The sequence below is a fragment of the Myxocyprinus asiaticus genome, chromosome 9 (assembly GCF_019703515.2).
Source record: "Myxocyprinus asiaticus isolate MX2 ecotype Aquarium Trade chromosome 9, UBuf_Myxa_2, whole genome shotgun sequence".
NCBI lineage: Eukaryota > Metazoa > Chordata > Actinopteri > Cypriniformes > Catostomidae > Myxocyprinus > Myxocyprinus asiaticus.
In genome coordinates, this window is record NC_059352.1 from 1,746,884 (window position 1) to 1,773,297 (window position 26,414).

Sequence of the window (26,414 nt, forward strand, 5' to 3'; positions counted from 1 at the left end):
CGACTCCAGGCGTGGTAGTCAGCGTCAATACTCGATGAGCTACCCAGGCCCCTTACAGACAGCCTGATTAAACATCTTTCCATTGGCCATTTCGATGCACAATTCAGACAGTAGGAAGAGGCCATTCGGTGCATTCCGTCTATGGTAAAAATCAAAATTGCCAAAAGTGGTGATATGTACGTGTTTTTCATTGGACAGCAATGATTTGTTTGTCAATACTTAAATAGATTGTGTTTGTCTATTATAAGGACTTAGGTGAAGATCAGACCACATTTTATGAATAAATTAATGCAGAAATGCGGGTAATTCCAAAGGGTTCACATACTTTTTCTTGCCACTGTATCTACTTGAATGGTGACTGAAATCTCCATAACATTTTGCCAATAAAAACACTGATGCAACCAATGGTGTGAGTTTAGGACGGGACCCTTTTTGTTTGTCCAACCAATGGTAGAAGGTAAACCAGCATGAAAACAGTCCTTTTTTTGCTATTCCATTTGGTGACATTAATGGTGCAGGAACATCAAACTTCAACTACAAGTCAAAGTGTGAATTCAGTTATGCATAACTTTTTGTTTAAATTGGCTTTTAATCATTTAAAAGCACTAGCCTGAAACTCAGAAACAGTGTCAGTGGAAAAAAAAAGGAGAAAGCAGAAGTTTTAAATGTTTGATATCAATTCTTATTCATGCATAGACATTTATACTGTGATCTTCTTCTTCCTCATAAATGTGTTGTACTTTTACTTCAGAAGCACATTGAAAGGTGGCAGTTCACCAAGAAACACTTTATATCTAACCAAACAAGTGGTGCAGTGTTTTTGTATATCCAACTTCTGTTTGACCTGTTGTTGTGGGGAGGTTACCATGGTAACAATGTCACCACCTAAAACTGCATTAGCATACTATGCAAATTGTGAGCATGCATAACCCTCAGCAAACAACACAGGACTAGATGTAATGTGCAATAAATGCAACTTTCTTACCATTCAAACAACAAATCTGCCCTCTTTTCAGGGCGTTTTATTCATGAACCTTAAACATCATTCACACAAAATAGAAGCATACATTAAAACCACCGACAGTACAGTCAAAACTTGCAGACGCAAGAAAATAGTTACAGAAAAGAGCCTTCAAAACAAAAACATGAGCGCTGTATTACTGATTATATAATGCACATAACAAAGGTAAGACAACAAATGTATGTGTTTGAGCGTGATACCGGTTTACAACTAAAACATTCTGTTTGCATTTCTCAATTAATGTCGAAATAAAATCCAAATTGAAATTCTGAATACATGTTTGTGGTCTTATTGTACTCATTTCATCAGTGTGTGTAAAGCTTGATTTAAAAAACGAAAACAAAAAAACACTGGTGTTTCATAATCTGTTAACAGAATGTAAAACTTTTTCCGCCTCTGAAACAACTTTCCTTTTCGGCTTTTGTCTTTAAAAGATTCCAACAAGATTCCATCTTCAAGTATTTTTATTTATTTATTTTTTTGGTCTACGCACACTGAACACGAACATGCTGACCGACATTTTCTTTTTCTCCCCAATTTGGAATGCCCGATTCCCAATGTGCTCTAAGTCCTCGTGGTGGTGTAGTGACTCGCCTCAATCCGGGTGGTGGAGGACGAATCTCAGTTGCCTCCACGTCTGAGACTGTCAATCCGCGCATCTTATCACGTGGCTTGTTGAACGCGTTACCGCGGAGACATAGCACGCGTGGAGGCTTCACGCTATCCACGCACAATTCACCACGCGCCCCACCAAGAGTGAACCACATTAGAGTCACCCATGTGACTCTACCCACCCTAGCAACTGGTCCAATTTGGTTGCTTAGGAGACCTGGCTGGAGTCACTCAGCACGCTGCTGACCGACATATTTGATGAGAAGCGGGATTTTGGATCAATGAGATTTCACTCATTGGTTAGGTACGTTTGATCGCTTTTAATCAGCTTTTATTATTTGCAACTTTATTGCATTACATCAACGCCAACTTTTCATGATCCAATCAATTCCTGATGAATACAATTAAGTCCCGCCCTACTTTATTTCTCGTTGAATATCCTGTTTCACTCAGAAACACTGAAGTAAAACAGGTTGAAACATGGGTGGGTCAAAGGGGGTGGGGTCTAGGGGGCATTGCCCCACTAGATTTTCCTTTTGCCTCCCCAGTAAAATGTAGAGAGACCATATTGACCACCCTAAAGGTCAAAATGCCCCCAAAGATCACATCCGATCACAACAGTTGCAAACACCGTTTCTTGACTTTAAGATGAAGCGAACCAAATTCAAAAAGCATCTTGAGGCAGGAGTGATCGGTCACATTTTTGTCGAATCATAAGAACACAAACGCTGCGATTGAAATCAAAAACAGGCAGTGTAGTATCAAATATGCATGTCGTTTCAGACCGTAAACATGAGGATTACAATCCAGAGAATATTCTGCTACTCTCACCGACTGTCATTCTGCATTTAATCATGTGGCTTCATGGCACAAGTAGATAAACCAGATTTCAGCATCCGAACACTGTAAATAATTACAGAAAACATTGAATCCCTTTTTCTGATGTTGATGTGGCTTTCACATTAGTACAATCCCAGAGAAATCTAGAGCAGGAAGGTCACAGCACTGGCATTATAATAATCTTACACAGCAATCAAGTGAACGTTTGTGTGACTCAGAACAAGGGAATAAACAATGCACATCTCAAATGCCAAATGCAAAACGAAAATAAAGATCGTAGAGTAATCTGTCTCATTCATACAGGTTTTAAAAAGAGTAACAGTCAGCATTTACTTCAACACATTAAAATGGAAACAGATGGTCATTCTATTAAACGGGTGACTTTTCCTTTTCCAAAAGGTCATTTTTAAAGTAAATACCATTTAAACATTCCATTAGACAAAACATGGCTAAATGCATCGTGTCAACTCAAACTAAATTAATAAAACATTTGGTAACGCTTTACAATAAGGTTCAATATGTAGATGCATTAGGTATCATGAACTAACAATTAAAAATATATTTTTTTACATCATTTATTTTGTAAATAATCATTTATTTCTTTGTTCATTTTAGTTAATACAAATTAGAGGCAGACCGATATATCGGTTTTACCGATTAATCAGTGCCGATAGTTGCTTTTTGGAGCTATTGATTGTCGGCAAAATGTCGAGAGTTGCCGACAGTTTTTTCATAATTTCAAAATAAGAGTCCCTGGTGTGTTTTGGGCTTGTTTATACTTAAAAGTCCCGTGTTATGCACCAAATCTGATTTTTTTCTGGTTATTATTGGGATTTTTGTTGAACTGTCTTTGCCCGCCATAGTAAAGAAGAATTTTTTTTTGACATTCTATAAATAGTTTTTAAAACTTATCGGCCGATTTATCGGTATTTCCCACCACCTTAGTTATCGGTATCAGCAAAATCGGTCGACCTCTAATAAAAATACAATTGCTCATTGTTTGTTCATGTTAGTTCATGTTGCATTACCTAATGTTAACAAAATGCAACTTTTGATTTAAAAAATGTGTTACTATATGTTGAAATGAACATTAACTAAGATTAATAAATGCTTACTAAGCATTGTTCATTGTTAGTTCATGTTAACTAATGTTAACAAATGGATCCTTATTGTAGTTTTCCCAAATATGTTTATTATGTCATCAGAAAGTTTTTAGCCTTGTGTTTAATGTCATAACAGCCTAATGTGTTTATTTATAAAGTTAATTTAATGCAGATTTTTCTAGAAATATACACTTTTTTTATTTTTTATAATCAACTGTTTACTATAAAAATTCATGGCAATTACCATTTTTTACATTTCAGACAAAAAATGATAAAAAAAAGAGACATTTCCTTGCCATATCTAGTATAATATCATAACTTGCAAAATAATTATGTTGCTAACAGGGTTGACACAGTGTTACACAGATGTTTACACAGGGGACACAAAAGACACCCGTTGAACTACCAGATGCACAAAACAGCAACATTTTTGTAAAAATACAAAAACAAAAAAGACATCGACACAGGTTTTATATTAGGATCTTTTCATAAGGAACAATTTGGTCCTCGTCCCACTTTGGATTCTGTAAGTATAGTGGGAAATTCTGGCAAACGTTACGACTACACGCCTCGACTGAATTAATCTGGGAGAGTTTTTCAGCATTTCAAGTAGATTCCCAGCAGAGTCTCGGCTGAAAGCTTCAGTCATGTTTATGTAACAGAGCTGTCAGCTGATAAATTCTCTCAATGGTTTGATTTTCTAGGTACTATTAAGGTAACGCTGTAAACTAACACTCTCGTCGTGAATGTTGTAGCTTATTAGATCTCGTAACTCAGTGGCTCTGGTCCCTTTAATCACATATTTATTGTTTTCAGGTGAATCTTATGAAAGCATTTCCTGGTCATAATTCACACCAATATATAATAAGAAAATATATGTTGCATAAAGAAAATTTATTCGATTTTTTTTAGAACTATTTTTTGTCATACTTTCAAATGCTTTTTCACTCCAATTTTCCTTACAATTTAATTGTCAATTATTTTGTAAAGTACACTTGTAAATACACACCGCCGTAGTATTTGTGGTACTGAATTGGATTTATTTATGCACATTTTACACTGTGCTTACAGCAATGGCAATGAGATTTATTTTGCATTACAGTAACAAGAATTAAGGGTGAAAAATATCATGAAAATATTTTCACACACCCACAAATAATAGGCTTTATTTTCTTTATGCAAAATAAAAATGTCTCTTATGTGGTAAAATCCGACTCAAACATTTCTTTGTGAGATTCACCAATTCTGAATAAGGTATAATGGATTAACTAACTATAATGGCAGGTCATTAGAAACTCTGAACGTAGGACAATCAATCAGTATACTTCAATGAAAAGGTGCGTTTCATTAAGCACACAAATAGGAACAATGGTGCAAGAAATATGGCATGCCATAAGTGCCATAAAACTATTTTACACTTACAGAGATTCCTTTTAACCTACATTGAATTACAAGCACATTATGTAACCGTGCGCCCACTGTAAACAAACATCTGTGGATTTATAATAAGTGATTCTGCTCATTCCCCAAAACCAAACTGCATTCAGTTCGCATTACTGCATTATTCTCCACGTGCTTTTTCAAACAATGTTGGTGTAACTGTTAGCATCTGTACAAAGATCACTATGAAGGTTAAGATCCAAGACATTTCTGTGTGCACATTTAAATCAAGTCTGACGAAAAACTTTAAAGCCCGTTTTGGTCATTGAATGTTCTCAGTGGTTTCTGCATGAATGTCTCATGCCTACTTCCTTATTTGAGAGCGCTGCCTGGCCAGTCTGTTCATAAAGCAGCACGTCACAGTGGCAATAATTAACACGCCCACAAACAGCGACGATGAGACGCCAATCACAAGAGGTATGAGCAGTAGATCAGCAACTGCAGAAAAAAATAAAACAACAGGTCTTTCAGTTCAACACCAGATGATGCAAGCATGCTGCTCGCGCAACTTGTGCAAAATGTTAGTAATCTGCCTGCAATTTTTCACAAATATAAAAGCTCATATTTATTCATAAATACTGTGAACTAACTGACAAAAATTGGTCTAATATTTTCAGAAACCTACCCAAATAAAATAAAATAAAAAAAGACTCCAATTATCGATAAATAATATTGCATATGTTTAAAATCAAATGATGAACTTAAAATGTAATCTTTAAAAAAAAAAAAATTTTGTCCTAAATTTGTAAGCATGTAATTCTGGTTCTGTTCACTCCGTCTCCCTCCAAAAAGTCTTATTTTATTCCACTAGATGGCAGCAAGTACTAGGAAATAATTGCTTTCCTCCATCACCATCCATCACAAAATGCCGATCTAAAATGTAGGTGGCGCTGTAACGCGTTTTAGCCCTCGCAGATGTGCTCGTCCATAGACATTCAGTCTAATTTTCAGTTCATGCACCACCCTCATTGTTTTGTCAAATATCTCGGCCTCTGAGTGGACTAGAAGCTCAATCTAGGTGTCATTAGAAAGCTGAGATCAACATTTTATCATCAATAGTCGATAACATATATTTCCAATCATTTGTTTAACATGCTTTTCCTGCTTAGAACAGCAGTGATCGGCGCATAAGAGAGACATTCATATTTGATGTCTAAGAGAAATCATATTTCACTTTGTGATTATTTTGAAAATCTTTCAAACTGTGGTATTAGGGCAACAAAATAAACTGTACAGTCACATTACTGAGAATGAGAGCTTTCATTTGATATATGACTTGTCTAGTGCTTTTTTAAAGACTTTTATATTCAGATTAATATTTCTACCACATGACCTCTACGTGGCGCTTGCAGAATTATGTGGATTTTAATTATTTAATAATGTCAACATTTTAACAATTGCATCTGTTTGAAACAAAGGGGCCATAAACTCAGGGCAACAAACAACTGATCAAAGGAGAACCATTGTAACAATTTTAGGGAGGTATTAACACTATTGTTCTTTAGGTCTGTCACACAGAAATAACTTTGTATTTTTATTTTTTTTGCAATTTGTATTGTTTTTCCTAATAGGGCAGCATAGAGAGAAAGGAAAGCAGGGGAAGGAGATCGGGAAATGACCCAAACTGGAATCGAACCCGTGTCCCCATGAGCCAACAGCTCACATACAGGTGCATCTCAATAAATTAGAATGTCGTGGAAAAGTTCATTTATTTCAGTAATTCAACTCAAATTGTGAAACTCGTGTATTAAATAAATTCAGTGCACACAGACTGAAGTAGTTTAAGTCTTTGGTTCTTTTAATTGTGATGATTTTGGCTCACATTTAACAAAAACCCACCAATTCACTATCTCAAAAAATTAGAATACATCATAAGACCAATAAAAAAAAACATTTTTAGTGAATTGTTGGCCTTCTGGAAAGTATGTTCATTTACTGTATATGTACTCAATACTTGGTAGGGGCTCCTTTTGCTTTAATTACTGCCTCAATTCGGCGTGGCATGAAGGTGATCAGTTTGTGGCACTGCTGAGGTGGTATGGAAGCCCAGGTTTCTTTGACAGTGGCCTTCAGCTCATCTGCATTTTTTGGTCTCTTGTTTCTCATTTTCCTCTTGACAATACCCCATAGATTCTCTATGGGGTTCAGGTCTGGTGAGTTTGCTGGCCAGTCAAGCACACCAACACCATGGTCATTTAACCAACTTTTGGTGCTTTTGGCAGTGTGGGCAGGTGCCAAATCCTGCTGGAAAATGAAATCAGCATCTTTAAAAAGCTGGTCAGCAGAAGGAAGCATGAAGTGCTCCAAAATTTCTTGGTGAACGGGTGCAGTGACTTTGGTTTTCAAAAAACACAATGGACCAACACCAGCAGATGACATTGCACCCCAAATCCTCACAGACTGTGGAAACTTAACACTGGACTTCAAGCAACTTGGGCTATGAGCTTCTCCACCCTTCCTCCAGACTCTAGGACCTTGGTTTCCAAATGAAATACAAAACTTGCTCTCATCTGAAAAGAGGACTTTGGACCACTGGGCAACAGTCCAGTTTTTCTTCTCCTTAGCCCAGGTAAGACACTTCTGACGTTGTCTGTGGTTCAGGAGTGGCTTAACAAGAGGAATACGACAACTGTAGCCAAATTCCTTGACCTGTCTGTGTGTGGTGGCTCTTGATGCCTTGCCCCCAGCCTCAGTCCATTCCTTGTGAAGTTCACCCAAATTCTTGAATCGATTTTGCTGGACAATCATAAGGCTGCGGTTCTCTCAGTTGGTTGTGTGTCTTTTTCTTCCACACTTTTTCCTTCCATTCAACTTTCTGTTAACATGCTTGGATACAGCACTCTGTGAACAGCCAGCTTCTTTGTCAATGAATGTTTGTGGCTTACCCGCCTTGTGAAGGGGGTCAATGATTGTCTTCTGGACAACTGTCAGATCAGCAGTCTTCCCCATGATTGTGTAGCCTAGTGAACCAAACTGAGAGACCATTTTAAAGGCTCAGGAAACCTTTGCAGGTGTTTTGAGTTGATTAGCTGATTGGCATGTCACCATATTCTAATTTTTTGAGATAGTGAATTGGTGGGTTTTTGTTAAATGTGAGCCAAAATCATCACAATTAAAAGAACCAAAGACTTAAACTACTTCAGTCTGTGTGCATTGAATTTATTTAATACACGAGTTTCACAATTTGAGTTGAATTACTGAAATAAATGAACTTTTCCACGACATTCTAATTTATTGAGATGCACCTGTATGTGTCCCGGACAAGTGTGCTACCATCTGCACCACTCGCTTTTTCACAGAACTTTGTATGTTTTGCTTGATATCTGGTCAGCCAAATACAAGAAAATCTAACATGCTGATTTGCAATACAAATGTTTTCAGGCCTTATTTTGTTATTTTCTGTAACATAAATGCAGAAGTGATGGTTATCTATGAAAGTTCAGATTCTAAGCTTTCAAACGTACCACATATACCTGACTTATGTATACGGAAACTTGAATATTTTAAGCATAAATTTTTTTTGTGTGAAATAGCGCCCCCTTTTGGACCAGCAAGCGGGTCCGCAGAGTTGAAGAGGCTAAAGACTTTGTCGTTGTCAATCACAATGGGATTCGGCTAATATATCTGTACATCGCTAATCATAACCTCTCAAACTTACCTCGTGCATATAGGTACAGGTGTACGGTGGCCGACTCTGTGGTGGCACCTGTTTTGTACCATCCTCCATGCGGATCCTGTGACCAAACCTCCACTTGACACTGATAGTGTCCCTGGTCCTCCTCACGTGCTGAGAAAATCCTCAACCTGTAGCATCCGGCGGACACGCGGTCGACACTCAAATCACTCCCATTGCTGTAGATTTGCGTCAGGCCATCGTATGTTAGAGTTGCAAGGAGTTTGCCTTCGTCCTCAGAAATCATCACGTCTTTTCTCTCTGGTTCCTCCGGCTTCTGAATCCACTTCACCTCCACCTGGGCAGAACTGCTGGTTGCCACAGAGATGCTGCAGAGCAGAGTAACCGTGCTACCGTGTTTCAGCAGTGGTCGGTGTGGCAAATCGATTGTGGCAGATACACGGACCTCTGATTGAACAAGCAAATGTTAAATGTTAAAAAATTTGTTAGAGGAATATTCAGGGTTCAATACAAGTTTAGCTCAATCGACAGCATTTGTGGCATAATATTGATTACCACAAAAAATTATTTTGACTTGCCCCTCCTTTAAAAAAATCTGGATTTCAGTGAGGCACTTACCCAGTGGAAGTCTTGATACATAAAAATAGAAATATGTCTACATTTGGGAGTCCTTGGCATTGAAAACTTTGATGAAAACCCCTGGCATAGAAAACTAACGTGGAAACAACCATATGCTGTCACACTCACCTTCCGTCTTAAGGTTAACGGTGACCCATTCCGATCGCTGTGTTATCGTGGTGGGACTCATGGGTCCTGGAGTTAGCCGCCCGGCATACACACTCACGGCACATCGGTAGAGTCCTGCGTCGGCAGGGTGAACCGAGAACAGCCGCAGAGAGAACCGCCCATTGGCCTCCTTCTCCATACTGCCCCCTCCTGCCCTGCTGACATCATCGCCCCAGCTTACCACACCATCAGGACCCATGCGCGCCACCTTCACCTCTACACCCCCCGCCGGTCCGCGCCGCATCCACTGCACCAGCAGCGCCGAGTGGTTCCCCACGCCCGACACCTGACAGGTGAGGCTCAGAGGAGCACCGGGCTGCAGCGAGATGATGCCTTTAGGTATCGAGCGTACAGTCAGTGTGTCCGCTGTGAGAACAAATGGTTATTATACACACTGGATATTAAAAACTGGTTTCACAGAAAAACAGAAACGACTCAACCGTCAGATAGCAGAGCACACTTATGTTAAGTTTTAAATAAAGATGAATCAATACTTCTTTCTGGTATCCATCAGGTCAGTGCCACCCCTAAATACTGATGCTTGGTGTCAATGAGTACAAGTACACAAAACAACACACATTATAACCGGTCAAGGATGTTGAAAGGGTTTGCAAATACTTGAGACAAACAACAGGGCACGCAAGTTACTCTCTGTGTACTCTTTACACTTAATAATTAATATGTGAATGGGAAAGACACTGTGGAGCGCCAAAAATGGCAAAACAAAAAAGAACTTGCATGGTATATTCCAAGTCTTCTGAAGACATTCTGTTATTTGGCGAGAATTGTCATGGCAATTAAAAAAAAAAAAAAAAATTAAAAAAAATTCTCCCCAATTTGGCATGCCCAATGTGCTCTAGGTCCTCGTGGTGGCGGAAGACCGTCAATCCTCACATCTTATCACGTGGCTTGTTGAGCGCATTACCGTGGAGACATAGTGCGTGTGGAGGCTTCACGCTGTTCTCCGCAGCATCCACGCACAACTCATCACACACCCCACTGAGAGCAAGAACCACATTATAGTGACCACAAAGGGCAACAGGGCCAATTGGTTGCTAAGGAGACCTGGCTGGAGTCACTTAAACTCACGACTCCAGGGGTGGTAGTCAGCGTCAATACTCACTGAGCTACCCAGGCCCCCGTGTCATGCCAATTTTGATGTTAATGATGCAAAACATCATCTGTTTTGTGTGTTATATGTAGAGATGCACCAATGTATCAGCTGGCGATATTTATCAGCCAATTATTGACCAAATTAAAACCTTCTACGCATGAAAACGCAGATATGAAAAACCTATGGTTGATTTATAATTAATTAGTAACACACTTTGTAAAAACTATGTGAATTTAAATGCACAATTCAGAAATACTAATAGTCAAAATATGTAGAAGGGTTGGCAATACTAAGAACATAAAATATTTTTGTCATTTTTTTTCATTCTTTCTCATTCTCACGTAATTTGGAAAACCGCCATAAACGGACGTGACAGTTGTGAAAACGGCACTGTCCTACTGTATAGGCTACATGATGAGAGAAACCATCTAAAACACTTTGAAACCAGCAGACTTTGACTTCTGAGACATTGGCATGATATCCATTAATGCTGCATGATTGATTGAATTAAGATTGAAATCGCAATAATATGGCCTTGTGTGATTACTAAACCTTAAAAATAGGGCTGGGCGATATGGCTCCAAAAAATTATACCTCGATATTTTTCAGTCTATTGATGATATTCGTTATATCTCTCAATAATTATGTACTTGCTCTGAAATGGGTCAAAAGTGAATTGTTTTAATCGGAGAAATCACAGTTTCATGCAAACAGCCATTGTAGCCAAGTAGATTCAATATTTTAAATGCATTAAATAAAAATCTATTTAAAAATAGAAAAAGGCATGTTTCCCTATAGTTTTTTCTCTAAATGAACACAAGGGGGTGAACAAGATCTAATCATTTTCATTGATATGCACTAACTTATATTAATATATTTTATACAATGATACATAGTAGCTTAATAAAAAAAGCATTATTTACCTTCAAATATTTTTACTAAAACATTTTTTGAAAAATTAACAAGGTGTGCAAAAACTACTTCACTAATTTTTTGAAAATCCAGTTGAATATTGCATGATACTAAATTATTATTGTGGGACCCAGTCAAGTTTATTATTATAATACTGAATTATCCTTACTATTTTGAGGATTAGATTTGTTTTATTTAAAAGTAATATATTTCTTTCCTATTTACTTCACTTTCACCTGGAGCTTTTATTTTGACACTTTCACCCGGAGCTTTTATTTTGACACTTTCACCCGGAGCTTTTATTTTCACACTTTCACCCGGGGCTTTTATTTTCACACTTTCACCCGGGGCTTTTATTTTCACACTTTCACCCGGGGCTTTTATTTTCACACTTTCATCCGGAGCTTTTATTTTGACACTTTCACCCAGAGCTTTTATTTTCACGCTTTCACCCGGAGCTTTTATTTTCACACTTTCACCTGGGGCTTTTATTTTCACACTTTCATCCGGAGCTTTTATTTTGACACTTTCACCTGGAGCTTTTATTTGCACACTTTCACCTGGAGCTTTTATTTTGACACTTTCACCTGGAGCTTTTATTATCACACTTCACCCGGAGCTTTTATTTTCACACTTCACCCGGAGCTTTTATTATCACACTTCACCCGGAGCTTTTATTTTGACACTTTCACCTGGAGCTTTTATTATCACACTTCACCCGGAGCTTTTATTTTGACACTTTCACCCGGAGCTTTTATTTTGACACTTTCACCTGGAGCTTTTATTATCACACTTCACCTGGAGCTTTTATTTTCACACTTCACCCGGAGCTTTTATTTTGACACCATAAATACAGTGTGTAGTTTACAATGCACTGCCTCTGGTGAAGTGCTGTTGTCCACTGTGTGTTTTCTGTTATACTTTGCCGCCTTTGTAGATTTGTATAATAATTTGTAGCAGTTATTTAAGTTTGGAATTGCGTGAATGCTTGAACATTTAGTACTGTATATCTTTCACAATGCATGTGATCTGCTCTAAAAGCACTAAAAACACGAGCCCATGAGCCCCACGTGTGCACAGAATTGCCCGTCACCATTTCTGAAGTGCACACAGACCATGTGTATCTGTCTTTTATTGCAGCCCATTGCAATTTTATAATCACATATGACCATATTGCCATTTTGGTGTTAATTTGATTAATTGTGCTCCCAGAAGCATTAGTGAAATTAGTCTACTGATATGCTTTTTATGAAACTTAATGGCCAAATAAATAGCACATTAAAATCACTGCCATATTCATGATATTGCTTAATTTTATATCGCCAGCCAAATCATCACGATTATATCGTGAATATTTAATATACATCGCCTATCCCTACTTAAAAGGCTGCATTACAGCATTCAGTGCTTCAGTCAGCACTGTGCGAGCAAGCGGCACCCACCTAAACTTTTTATTCTTCCATGACGTGGTTGACATTTCAATATGAAGAGCTTTTTATTAACATAAAAGCATCCGATCTTTATTTTAATAGCCTGTACCAATATTGCCAATCTTTATAGTGAGCTTCCACTTTCTGAATGTGATAGAGAAAGTGGAGATTTATAGTAAAAAAAGGACTTAAATACAGATCTGTTTCTCATCCACACTAATCTTATCACTTCTGAAGACATGGATTAAACCACTTGAGTCTTATGGATCACTTTTATGCTGTCTTTATGTGCATTTTGGAGCTTCAAAGTTCTGGTCACCATTCACTGGCATTGTATGGACCTACAGAGCTGAGATATTCTTCTAAATATCTTAATTTGTGTTCAGGAGAAGAAAGAAAGTCATACACATCTGGGATGGCATGAGGGTGAGTAAATGATGAGAGAATTTTCATTTTTGTGTGAACTACCTTTAAGTATTTGACATCAACCATTAGATCATGTTAAACCTGGGGTGCTGTAACTAACCAAGTGGTTGAACAGTGAGATTGCCAAGTTCCATCGTTCTCTGTGCGATGCGCTCCCATTTGCCCTCCGGATCTCTGATCCACTGCGCAGCCTCGCAAAAATATGACCCAGAATCCTCTGGTGCCAGCGTGCTCATCTTAAGCACGTACAGATCCCTGCCTCCATCTCCATTCCTCTTCTCCAGAGAGATTTCTCCATCTTTGTATCTCTTCTCATACGATCCACCATGGCCGGGCATTACACGCAGCTCACGGTCGATTGCGATGATTCCTCTTAGGTTGTGTCCGACAGACTCCGCCCCCCTGCTGCTGCGCACTCCGAATGTGATGGAAACGTGAGTGTGCTGATCTGATTGGACAGACGCTGCGCACGTCAGCTGCAGTTCTGTGCCCTCGATAACGGGTTGGCCGCTCAGAATGCGCGAATGTGTAATTAGCAACGTATCTGAAATCACTGAGGAAAGTAGAAATATATTACAAATAGTGGAAAAAACAAAAACATATTTTTACATTTAGCTGTGTGTAAACATTAGATTTGGGTAATTTCATAATTACGAATTGGCCCCACAGGATGCTGAATTGATGACATATGTGTGTATATATATATATATATATATATATATATATATATATATACACACACACACACACACACACACACACTCTCAATCATTAACTCACACTCATATTAATAATCATTAACACTCAAGTAAAATAATTATTACTTTTTACTTAATAGGGCTGGGTATAGGGCTGGGCGATAAGACGACGTACTCGGATATCGACGATGTCTTACAAAGATCCCGATGCCGCCTGCGAACAGACGATGATCGACAATATTGGGAAATGGCAAAACCATGGATCAGGGAAGTCGCCAAATATATATATATATATATATATATATATATATATATATATATATATATACACAGGTGCATCTCAATAAATTAGAATGTCATGGAAAAGTTCATTTATTTCAGTAATTCAACTCAAATTGTGAAACTCGTGTATTAAATAAATTCAGTGCACACAGACTGAAGTAGTTTAAGTCTTTGGTTCTTTTAATTGTGATGATTTTGGCTCACATTTAACAAAAACCCACCAATTCACTATCTCAAAAAATTAGAATACATCCTAAGACCAATAAAAAAAAACATTTTTAGTGAATTGTTGGCCTTCTGGAAAGTGTGTTCATTTACTGTATATGTACTCAATACTTGGTAGGGGCTCCTTTTGCTTTAATTTCTGCCTCAATTCGGCGTGGCATGGAGGTGATCAGTTTGTGGCACTGCTGAGGTGGTATGGAAGCCCAGGTTTCTTTGACAGTGGCCTTCAGCTCATCTGCATTTTTGGTCTCTTGTTTCTCATTTTCCTCTTGACAATACCCCATAGATTCTCTATGGGGTTCAGGTCTGGTGAGTTTGCTGGCCAGTCAAGCACACTAACACCATGGTCATTTAACCAACTTTTGGTGCTTTTGGCAGTGTGGGCAGGTGCCAAATCCTGCTGGAAAATGAAATCAGCATCTTTAAAAAGCTGGTCAGCAGAAGGAAGCCTGAAGTGCTCCAAAATTTCTTGGTAAACGGGTGCAGTGACTTTAGTTTTCAAAAAACACAATGGATCAACACCAGCAGATGACATTGCACCCCGAATCATCACAGACTGTGGAAACTTAACACTGGACTTCAAGCAACTTGGGCTATGAGCTTCTCCACCCTTCCTCCAGACTCTAGGACCTTGGTTTCCAAATGAAATACAAAACTTGCTCTCATCTGAAAAGAGGACTTTGGACCACTGGGCAACAGTCCAGTTCTTCTTCTCCTTAGCCCAGGTAAGACGCCTCTGACGTTGTCTGTGGTTCAGGAGTGGCTTGACAAGAGGAATGCGACAACTGTAGCCAAATTCCTTGACATGTCTGTGTGTGGTGGCTCTTGATGCCTTGACCCCAGCCTCAGTCCATTCCTTGTGAAGTTCACCCAAATTCTTGAATCGATTTTGCTTGACAATCATAAGGCTGCGGTTCTCTCGGTTGGTTGTGCATCTTTTTCTTCCACACTTTTTCCTTCCACTCAACTTTCTGTTAACATGCTTGGATACAGCACTCTGTGAACAGCCAGCTTCTTTGGCAATGAATGTTTGTGGCTTACCCTCCTTGTGAAGGGTGTCAATGATTGTCTTCTGGACAACTGTCAGATCAGCAGTCTTCCCCATGATTGTGTAGCCTAGTGAACCAAACTGAGAGACCATTTTGAAGGCTCAGGAAAACTTTGCAGGTGTTTTGAGTTGATTAGCTGATTGGCATGTCACCATATTCTAATTTTTTGAGATAGTGAATTGGTGGGTTTTTGTTAAATGTGAGCCAAAATCATCACAATTAAAAGAACCAAAGACTTAAACTACTTCAGTCTGTGTGCATTGAATTTATTTAATACACGAGTTTCACAATTTGAGTTGAATTACTGAAATAAATGAACTTTTCCACGACATTCTAATTTATTGAGATGCACCTGTATATATATATATATATATATATATTATTTTGGAAATTTTTTCTCCCAATTTGGAATGGCCAATTCCCAATGCGCTTTTAAGTCCTCGTGGTCACGTAGTGATTCGCCTCTGTCTGGGTGGCAGAGGACGAATCCCAGTTGCCTCCGCGTCTGAGATAGTCAACCCGCGCATCACGTGGCTTGTTGAGCGCGTTGCCACGGAGACATAACGCGTGTGGAGGCTTCATGCCACCCACCGTGGCATCCACGTTCAACTCACCACGTGCCCCACCAAGAACGAACCACATTATAGCGATCACGAGGAGGTTACCCCATGTGACTTTACCCTCCCTAGCAACTGGGCCAATTTGGTTGCTTAGGAGAACTGGCTGGAGTCACTCAGCACGCCCTGGGTTTCAAACTAGCGAACTCCAGGGGTGGTAGTCAGCGTCTTTTACCACTGAGCTACCCAGGCCCCCGTCACCAAATATATTACACATTCGTCTGAAAACTGTTTGCAAGAATAATGTCATCTATGAGAATGCTGCAAATTATCTCCGATCATCTCGGGAGGTGCGCTAGTTCGCTTTATTTCCTCGTGGTTGGCATGCATTGTGAATTCTGTGATGCAAATTGAGCCATTGGAGATGGTAAATGTTTGGATTTGGGGAGGTGGTTAAATAAGATTTTTTGATCACTTTGTTGTTTTATTGCTTTTTTCGTTTAGTTTAAAGTGCAATTTGAATTTAGAAATGTCTTTTGTTTATGTTTATCGTGTTTCAATAAATGAATTAAATTTTTAAAGCAAAATCAATAAAGCAAAAAAATTCACCTACCCTCAGCAGGGGGGTTGACGATGTAATCGGAAATCGCAATATTTTTTTAAGGCAATTATCGCAAAAACATTTTTTACATATCGCCCAGCCCTAGCTGGGTATTGATAAGATTTCCCGATTCAATTCCGATCTCGATTCGATTCAAAATTGATTCATATCGGTACATTTCTGTTACAATGTTCATTTTTCTTACATCAGAAGAAATTCTCTCTTAGCTAATGCTCTTAATTATAAAGCAACCTTCTAGGCAACCCTTCTAGATAGAAATTGAAAATATTTTATATTTAAATTTTATCATCAGTTTTTCATCAAATTGGTAACATTTTAGCTTTTGAAAAATGTTTAAATTCAGTCTAATCCAACAATTAATATCTTGAAATCGCATATGTTATGTCACATAAATTGTTATTGTTTACTTGCATAATTTGTACTATTTACAAGTATTTACATTAATATGTAGAACACGCATTTAATCAGTCAACCTATATGGACACGTTGGAGAATTAATCGCCACTGGCTAGTAAAAAACTTTTGACGACAATTTACAGTGAAGTTTTTGTAATATAAGTTTAAGCCTTTTGAACTGATAATGCTTAATGTGACACCGTCAGAAACACGTAAAAAATCTCTGTCTTCTTTTGCCCTTGCTACAGTATATAGATCACCTGGGCCGTATTCTGATTTCCTTGGTGAATTTTCTATCTGATCAAGTAGTTAATGTAGATAGAGCTTTAATTGTTGGTGACTTCAACATTCATAGATAATGAAAATGACACATTGGGATTAGCATTTATCGATATTCTCAACTCTCTTGCAGTCAGACAAAATGTAACAGGACCAACTCATCGCCATAATCTTACGCTAGATTTAATTCTGTCATATGGAGTTGATGTTGATACTATAGAAATTCTGCTGCAGAGTGATGACATCTCTGATCATTACCTCATCTCTTGTATACTGCAATCTTCTAACGTTACTCAATATACATCACGCTATCGTTCAGGTAGAACAATTCTTTCGACCACTAAAGATAGTTTTACTAATAATCTTCCAGAATTGTCTCACATACTCAGTAAGCCACAAAGTCTATAAATACAGTCTTCTCTAGCACTCTTGATAGTGTCCCCCCCCTTCAATTAAAGAAAAGTCAAGAAAAAAGCCTAGCACCATGGTACAATGATCACACTCATGCTTTCAAGTGAGTAGCTCGGAAAATGGAGCACCTGTACAAAATTACAGGTATTTTGCGGTGCATGGAAGGATAGTGTCTGTAGCTACAGACTTCCAGGTCAGCATATTATAGCAAACTCATAGAAAATAACCACAACAATCCTAGGTGTTTATTCAGTACTGTGGCTAAATTGGTTAGGAATAAAGCCTCAACTGAACCAGATATTCCATTGCAGCACAATAGTAATGACTTCATGAATTTCTTTACTGATAAAATAAAAATAATCAGAAATAACATTTGAATTATGCAATCAACTGTCACAACACCTCAGAAAACAGTGTCTATAATTTTCCTCACGAGCGACTTCAATCCTTCGCTGTCATAGGTCATGAAGAGCAAACAAAACTTATCAAAAATCAAAAGCCACATGTTTGTTAGATCCAATACCAACTAAGCTCTTAAAAGAGGTATTCCCTGTAATCTCAGAACCTCTTCTTAATATTATTAACTCCTCGCTATCCTTAGGACATGTCCCAACAAACTTTAAAATGGCAGTTATCAAACCGCTTATTAAGAAGCCACAGCTTGATCCTGGAGAACTGGCTAATTACAGACCAATTTCAAATCTCCTGTTTATGTCGAAAATACTAGAAAAGGTAGTGTCCTCCCAGCCATGTTAATGTCTACAGAGAAATAGTATATATGTAAAAAAAATGACAAAATATTCACAAGGTTGGAACCTAATGAAAATACAATTGAAAATAGCTATATTATAAAAATAATAATTTAAGTGCCACTATATCAAAAGTTCTGGCTCAAGTTCTTTGTCACTACACAACTCAAACTCTGGCAAGTAAAATCAGAATATTTACTCAGTGGTTAATAAAATACATATTTTAGTCACATAGCACGAAATCTGTTCACATACATGAGTGATTTACACACAATTTAGAGAGTGTCAGAACTGTCTCTATAAGACTAGCGGGATCAGCCAGTAAGTGCATATAATGAGAGAAGACGTGCGTAATTTATTTAGCGCATCCATGTGTGATTCGAATTAAATGTTTCTTTTTTGTTGTTTTTAACCAACAACTGACTGTAAAAATCAGAAAGGGTATCGCTATCAAGATCGTTTAAACGAAGATCGTGATGCATCAGAAAATCAATATTTTTTACCCAGCCCTTTTACTTGATGGTTATAACACTATATATTTTTATTTTTTTATTTTATCCCATTTTCTCCCATTTTGGAATACCCAATTCCCACTACTTAGTAGGTCCTCATGGTGGCACGGTTACTCACCTCAATCCGGTTGGCGGAGGACAAGTCTCTGTTGCCTCCGCTTCTGAGACCGTCAATCTGCGCATCTTATCATGTGGCTCGTTGTGCATGACACCGCCAAGACTCACAGCATGTGGAGGCTCATGCTACTCTCCACGATCCACGCACAATTTACCACATGCCCCATTGAGAGCGAGAACCACTAATCGCAACCACGAGGAGGTTACCCCATGTGACTCTACCCTCCCTAGCAACCGGGCCAATTTGGTTGTTTAGAAGACCAGGCTGGAGTCACTCAGCACAACCTGGATTTGAGCTCACGCTCCAGGGGTGATAGTCAGCGTCAATACTCGCTGAGATACCCAGGCCCCCAATCAACACTTATGTTAAAAAAATTTAATGTTTTTTCAAAAATTTATGAAACCAACATGAATACTAATATTACATTTAAAAAACCTGGTACATGCCTTTAAACTAGATTTTTAAAAGCTGAATCTCAGGCATCCATATTTTTCATCCATCTATTAATTACCCACCTTTGACGACCACTGATGCGCTGTAGTTCCCCTGGAAGCGGGTGTCAGTACTGGGCGTGTAACACTCATAACGACCCTGATCATCTGGGCGGAGCCTCTGGATTATAAGTCTGGCTTTGTCACCCGAGTCTCTCTCCACCCGAACCTCGCCCGTCTGCACACGTGCCTGAAATGGGGCGTAAGGGAATCCGATGTCTCGTGTGGACACGACCCCAATCTGTCTATCGCCTGCATCCTCGCGGTACAGGTACCACTCAAAATCCTGCGTCCGTGGACCTTCGTATCCCGATACAGCACAGAGCAGCGACAGCGGGAATCCGGCAACCCGATACAGTGGACCCGCGGGAAGAGTGACCTCACGACACACGTAGCACTGGAACTCTAACGTGGAAACAGAATGTTTCATAAAGAACAAAAAAATGCCAAACATCTTCTTTTGTGTTCCATGGAACAAAGAAATGTATACAATTTGGAACAAAATAAGGGCAAGTAAATGGCACAATTTAATAACACAATTAATAATACCAAAAAAATTATCTATATTTATTTTATTTAAACAACAAACTCATGACACTTTTGATCAGTGTTCACAACATGGCCAAAAGTATGTGGACAGAAGTATGTAGAATTTGATGGTACAATTTTTCATGTTTTAAATACAATCAGACCCTGAACACATCTTACAATAGAAAAGATGGATAATTGTTTAGTACTTTTAAAACCTGTCATAAATCGTATTCACATGGCGTTTTCCAGAAAATAAAAATAAATAAAAAATTCAGTTTAGAGGTCATGTGTGAACACGACCCGTTAGGAAATACCGGTAAATCAGCTACAGCAACTTCCCAGAATGAGAAGTTGTAGCCTAAAATTACAGAAAAAGTTCAGTTTCGATAACGGTTTGAGTACGTCAGGGTTATTATCGTTAACAAAAACAAAAACTAATTAAAAACTTTTGTTAACTAAAATAAAATATGAATATTAAGAGTGAAAAAATGAAAACAAAATGAAAAATCTTGCCTTGACAACAAGCTAAAATAAAATTAAAAACACAAAACTATATTTAGTTCTCATATTTTTAGTTATGAGACAATATATATATATATATATTAGACTATATATTTAGTCACACAATACTACCAGTGGCACCAAAATAAATTGCAAATAAACAAAAAAAAGAAACACATCCTCAAAAGTACAAGTAGAGATTGAGGACCATTATTGGTAATTTTTGTTTTGGTAAATTTTTCTCCGTTTGTTTAAAAATGCCACGTTATTTAATGATATATTTGGTCCTTACTTGGAAGTAATTAGAAATACATTTATTTCAGTAGCGAAGTGAGCATGTTGCATTGCTTCTGTATACAATCACATATTACAATAAGAGTTTAAGAATTTAAGTGTGCCATAAATAAAGTTTTATTCCATTTTCTCTCAGTCAGCAAAAGTACTTCATCCATTAGTCAATCCCTAAAACAAAAAAGTACTAAAACTAAAACAAAAATTAATAATAACTAAATAGAAAAAAGTATTTAACAAAAAATAAAATTAAAAAAAACAAACAAGGAAAATACTAAAACTGAAATTCAAATGAAAATTTATATATAAAAATAAAACTAAATAAATATATATATATAGTTTAATAAAACTGGAGCACATATGAGGTCAGGACATGCTGACGTAAAACGTCTTTGTTATTTCAACTTCATTGTTTAAAAATTGTGTTTGATAGCGGAATTCATGGTCAACAACAACAATTCCCAATGGTACAGCAGAGAAAGATCCACCAATCAGAGAACCGCGTCCAATGAAACCTGTGAAACGTGCCTCGGATCGACCGCCCACTCCCATGATGCACTGTAAATGACGTAACTGAGTCAGTCTCCCTTCACCCTTAAACTACTTATTTATTTGTACATATCAGAATATTCTGCAATAAATGTAAAATATATTATTTCTTTACTGCTTAATGGGATTGTAGTTTGTGCCCTCATAAAAGACGGTAAGTACACAGTCTTGTATCTTTGTCTTTATGTCCGATTTTCAAATAATTGTTTGCCTCAAAACAAAGTTTGTGATGTTGTGTTTCACCTCAGAGCTGGTTGGTGTGTTTCATGGCATACAACTCGTCACAAAAAGTGGACGGGCAATGTTGCGCTCTATTACTCTGCGGCGTATAAAACCTCTGACTCAGGAGTCAAAAAAATTATCAAATTGGGCAGATAGTCAAACTAAAGGAGTTCTGAGTGGATGAAGAATTTCGTTAAAAATGTATAAAATAATTAGCCTTCTTTGGGAACACGAGACCAAAGGCCACTGTTAAGGTGATGAGTTGTACAGCTTGACAGTATAAAGGTCATTTCCGGCAAATGTCATCACCGAGTTTTAACAGCATTTAAGTGACAAAAAGTCATTGCATGTGTGAATAGCAGATGTGGTACATTTACCAGTCTGGCAGTTCATGGGTTCAATTCAGCGGGTTTCATGTGTGAAAGTGGCTAAAGAAAATGTACTTTCTGTGTGCATAAAATAAGCTCTGATATCATCTGCTTCCAATATCGGTCCTATCAGATTGATACTGATAATGATCAAAAACTAATATATATATTACAATTGGCTGATACTGCGAAAGTCCCCAATATAACGTGCATCCATAGTTTTTTTCCCCATGTGCTCTAGGCATTCCTATTGCCCCATATTCCAACACTTATCGTTTATTCATGCCAACCCTTCACCCATCCTCCTGGTGCCCCCGCCCCCACATATGTGTGTGTTGTAATGTGTTTCTGAATGAAAGGGCTAACAAATAAAGCACAATAATCCCATTCCATCAGTCCAGGCCTATATTTTCCAGTAAACTGATGTCATAACTGAACTCATCTGTTATCATAAGGTGAATCATTTTCCCAAGGAATATTTTACTACCTCATTTGGCTGTAGAAACTTGCCAACTACCACAAACCAAACACTCTTACAACGATCAGCCACAACAATAAAACCACCTGCCTAATATTGTGTAGGTCCCCCTTGTGCTGCCAAAAAATCCCAGGAGATCAGCAGTTACAGAAATACTCAAACCAGCCCATCTGGAACCAACAATCATCCATGCGATTTTCTTATCAGCCAATCGTGTGGCAGCAGTGCATAAAATCATGCAGATATGGGTCAGGAGCTTCAGTTAATGTTCACATCAACCATCAGAATGGGGAAAAATGTGATCCCAGTGTTTTGGAGCATGGCATGATTGTTGGTGCCAGATGGGCTGGTTTGAGTATTTCTGGGATTTTCACACACAACAGTCTCTAGAATTTACTCCGAATGGTGCCAAAAACAAAAAACATCCAGTGAGCGGCAGTTCTGCGGACGGAAATGCCTTGTTGATGAGAGAGGTCAACAGAGAATGGCCAGACTGGTTCAAACTGACAAAGTCTACGGTAACTCAGATAACCGCTCTGTACAATTGTGGTGAGAAGAAAAGAATCTCAGAATGCTATTCTGAGATGTGGGTTGGGGCTGTTTTGGCGGCACTAGGGGGACCTACACAATATTAGACAGGTGATTTTAATGTTGTGGCTGATCGGTGTATATTATAGCTCAAGCACTTATTTTAAAATCGTTATGATGCTGATTTTACTCTCTACTAAAACAACTGAGGCAATTCTGAAGTACCGATAAATGTGATTTTTTATATTCACTCATATTCTGAAAATTCATCATGTTTTCTTAAGAAAAGTTACAGAAGAAAGCACAGTCTAGGAGTGTCTGTCTGACTGGTGATTACGAATGCGGATTTGTAAACAAGATAAGATAAACTAGGCTTTTGTTATGCTGTTGACACAAGTTTGTGAGCATCTTGTGCCACCTTTCTCCCGACACCTGTTAATCAAAATCTGACACAATTTAAAAAACAAGACGGGTGTTGTGAGGTTTCCCCATTCAATACACCACCACGGTTTCGACCAAAACATTATAGTTACCGTGTACTTGACAGATAACATGGACATGAATTTAGGGTTCTAATCCATTTGAATGTATAAGGAAAAATGTATATTTTAGGTATTATTTATATATATTTTATATTAACTGGTCACCATTTCAGTATATGAAATGGTGACAAATGAATTTAAAAGCACAATATGTAGGCCTACCTTTAAGAGTATAGTATGTAATTTGAGCATATAAAAAAAGCAATATTTGCCAAATAATTATAAAAGAATGATAAAAACTCTCTACTACAATAGTTTTACATAAACTATAACACACTGCAGAATACTGCTGTCACTACCTGACATGTCAATTATTGTTACTACAGTAAAATCATGGTAAATTAATCTGGGATTTCCTTCAAACCAAGTAAGAAGCTTTCAAAATCTTTGTCATTTTAATTTCTTTTTGATGTGAAGTGATAATTAATAAAAAAAATATTATCTATGTAAGGGTTATCTGGCTGGCAGCAGGCTCTAGTTTCACAGGAAGTGATCAGACACACCCTCCCGTCATCATGACCCCACACTAGAAGAAACACTTTAAGCGGATCAGACTCGTAATTAAAGCCCAACTGTAGCAGCAGGTCAGCGGAAACCCTGTACAGCTTCTACATCCTTTACAATGTCATTATTTTTGCTGTATAATACACTTTAAACACAACTCTTGTAACAACTCAAGACATGCCAACACAAAGTAATATATCATTCATTTCAATATCACATATGGCTTTACATGCAGCCCTAACAAAAAAAGAAGTGCTATGAAGTATCAGATGGTAATAATACTATGGTACTTTTTTTGGGTGGGGGGAGGGGGGTTTCTCCCCTTTTCTCCCCAGTTTGGAATGCCCAATTCCCAATTGTGCTCCAAGTCCTCATGGTGGTGTAGTGACTCGCCTCAATCCGGGTGGCAGAGGACAAATCTCAGTTGCCTCCTGAGGCCGTCAATCTGCGCATCTTATCACGTGGCTTGCTGAGCGCGTTACCGTGGAGACCTAGCACGTGTGGAGGCTCATGCTATTCTCCGCGGCATCTATGCACAACTCACCACGTGCCCCACTGAGAGTGAGAACCACATTATAGCGACCACGAGGAGGTTAACCCAATGTGACTCTACCCCTAGCAACCAGGCCAATTTGGTTGTTTAGGAAGCCTGACTGGAGTCACTCAGCACGCCCTGGATTTGAACTCGCAACTCCAGGTGTGGTAGTCAGCGTCTTTACTTGCTGAGCTACCCAGGCCCCACAATACTATGGTACTTGATATATATGGTGCTGAACGACTACAATATGCATGCACCATTTTATTCACATGATACTCCAAGGTACTTCGAGGAACACCATGATACTACCATGGAACATGTCCAAAGAACATGGTCCTTACATAGTGCCATTTCCAAAAACCGGAATGTCATGGTTCTTTTGAAATACACCACTGTTGTGATAGTGAACCGTTAGTGGATTTTGCCAATACGATAACTAAGGTGCTGGAAAAGGCAGATAACCAATTAATTGACTGATAGTTAAAAAAAAAATCTATTTATAGAATAAAAAAATAAATATCTTAAGTCTTTTCTTACTATGACAAGCACAGACATTGAGGCTACAAGTGTCCAAAATGAATACAATCCCAAAAGCAGTTTATTCTGCTGCCAAAATCCCAATAATAACCAGAAAATTTTTTAATTTGGTGGATAACGTGGGACTTTTAACTATAAACAAGCCCGAAATGCACCCATGATTCGGCCACAATGCTCTAAATATAAATATTTACCAAATGAATCTTTTTATAGCCTATATATTCAGAGTTTTGTATGTATACATTTCACCAGATGAGATGTATTGATAAGGAATAAAAATTATGATTGGAAAAAAAACATCAGCAACTATCAGCATAGTTTTTTGGCAATTACTGGCAGGTTTAAAAAGCAACTATCGGCCCCGATTAATCGGTAAAACTGATTTATCGGTCTACGTCTAGTAATAATACCATGGTACTATGAAATATACCACAGTACTGAATGAAAACACTTTCTGTTATGTCTAAAAACCATGATATGGTACCATTTCCAAAAAACATGTTAATAGCATTGTACTAAATGATTGTCATATTCATGTACCATAGTATTTATATGATATTATGGTATGGCTCCATTAAAAAACAAGGTAATACCACAGCACTTTAATATACCATGGTACTAAATGATTACCATGATGTCCAAAACAGGTCACAAAACATGATATGGTACCATTTCCACAGAAAAACATGGTAATACCATGACGTTTTTTGTTAGTAGAGGATTTGCGTTGATTTCTATGGAGCAGATGGACATTAAAGATAAACAGGTTGGACTCACCCCACAGTAAAGGGATGAGCGCGACCCGCCACGGTGCCATGCCACGCTGGTCTCCAAAACACACTCGCATTTACACCGTTCCACTGTAACTTACACTACAGTAACTGTAACAAGTGTGCTGTTCACATGTCATTGCTATCGATTTAATAAACTAGTGCGCCAACAAACCACAAACATTAGCAACTAATCAAACCCGCAGTTTATATCCCATAGAGAGTATACTATTCAACCAACACTGTAACTGCGCAAAGCTTTCTGTGTTCCGTTCCTTATACTAGATTCCTGATATTCTTGTAATCACATCGACCAAACGATTCATCCATAAAGCAGGCGCCATTGAA

The 26,414-nt window shown here is 38.1% G+C and overlaps 1 protein-coding gene across 1 annotated transcript; it reads right to left on the reverse strand.

The window, feature by feature from the left end:
* Positions 1 to 987: 987 nt before the first annotated feature.
* Positions 988 to 26,414, reverse strand: LOC127446008 (immunoglobulin superfamily member 8-like). The gene is made up of 6 exons (XM_051706597.1): positions 26,074 to 26,414; positions 19,732 to 20,112; positions 13,419 to 13,871; positions 9,398 to 9,802; positions 8,675 to 9,097; positions 988 to 5,454 (listed from the first exon to the last, which is right to left on the reverse strand). Exons 1-6 carry the CDS (start codon positions 26,141 to 26,143, stop codon positions 5,321 to 5,323), a joined length of 1,866 nt encoding a protein of 621 aa, XP_051562557.1. The 5' UTR covers positions 26,144 to 26,414; the 3' UTR covers positions 988 to 5,320.

What these genes read in the sequence shown, in the direction of transcription:
- LOC127446008 (XM_051706597.1), bottom strand. Translation starts at nt 26,143, where the DNA reads ATGCGAGTGTGTTTTGGAGACCAGCGTGGCATGGCACCGTGGCGGGTC. An exon ending in GCTCATCCCTTTACTGTGGG is followed by an intron (nt 20,113 to 26,073) that starts GTGAGTCCAACC and finishes TTTCCACGTTAG; the next exon opens with AGTTCCAGTGCTACGTGTGT. An exon ending in TCTCACTGTTCAACCACTTG is followed by an intron (nt 9,803 to 13,418) that starts GTTAGTTACAGC and finishes TTGTTCTCACAG; the next exon opens with CGGACACACTGACTGTACGC.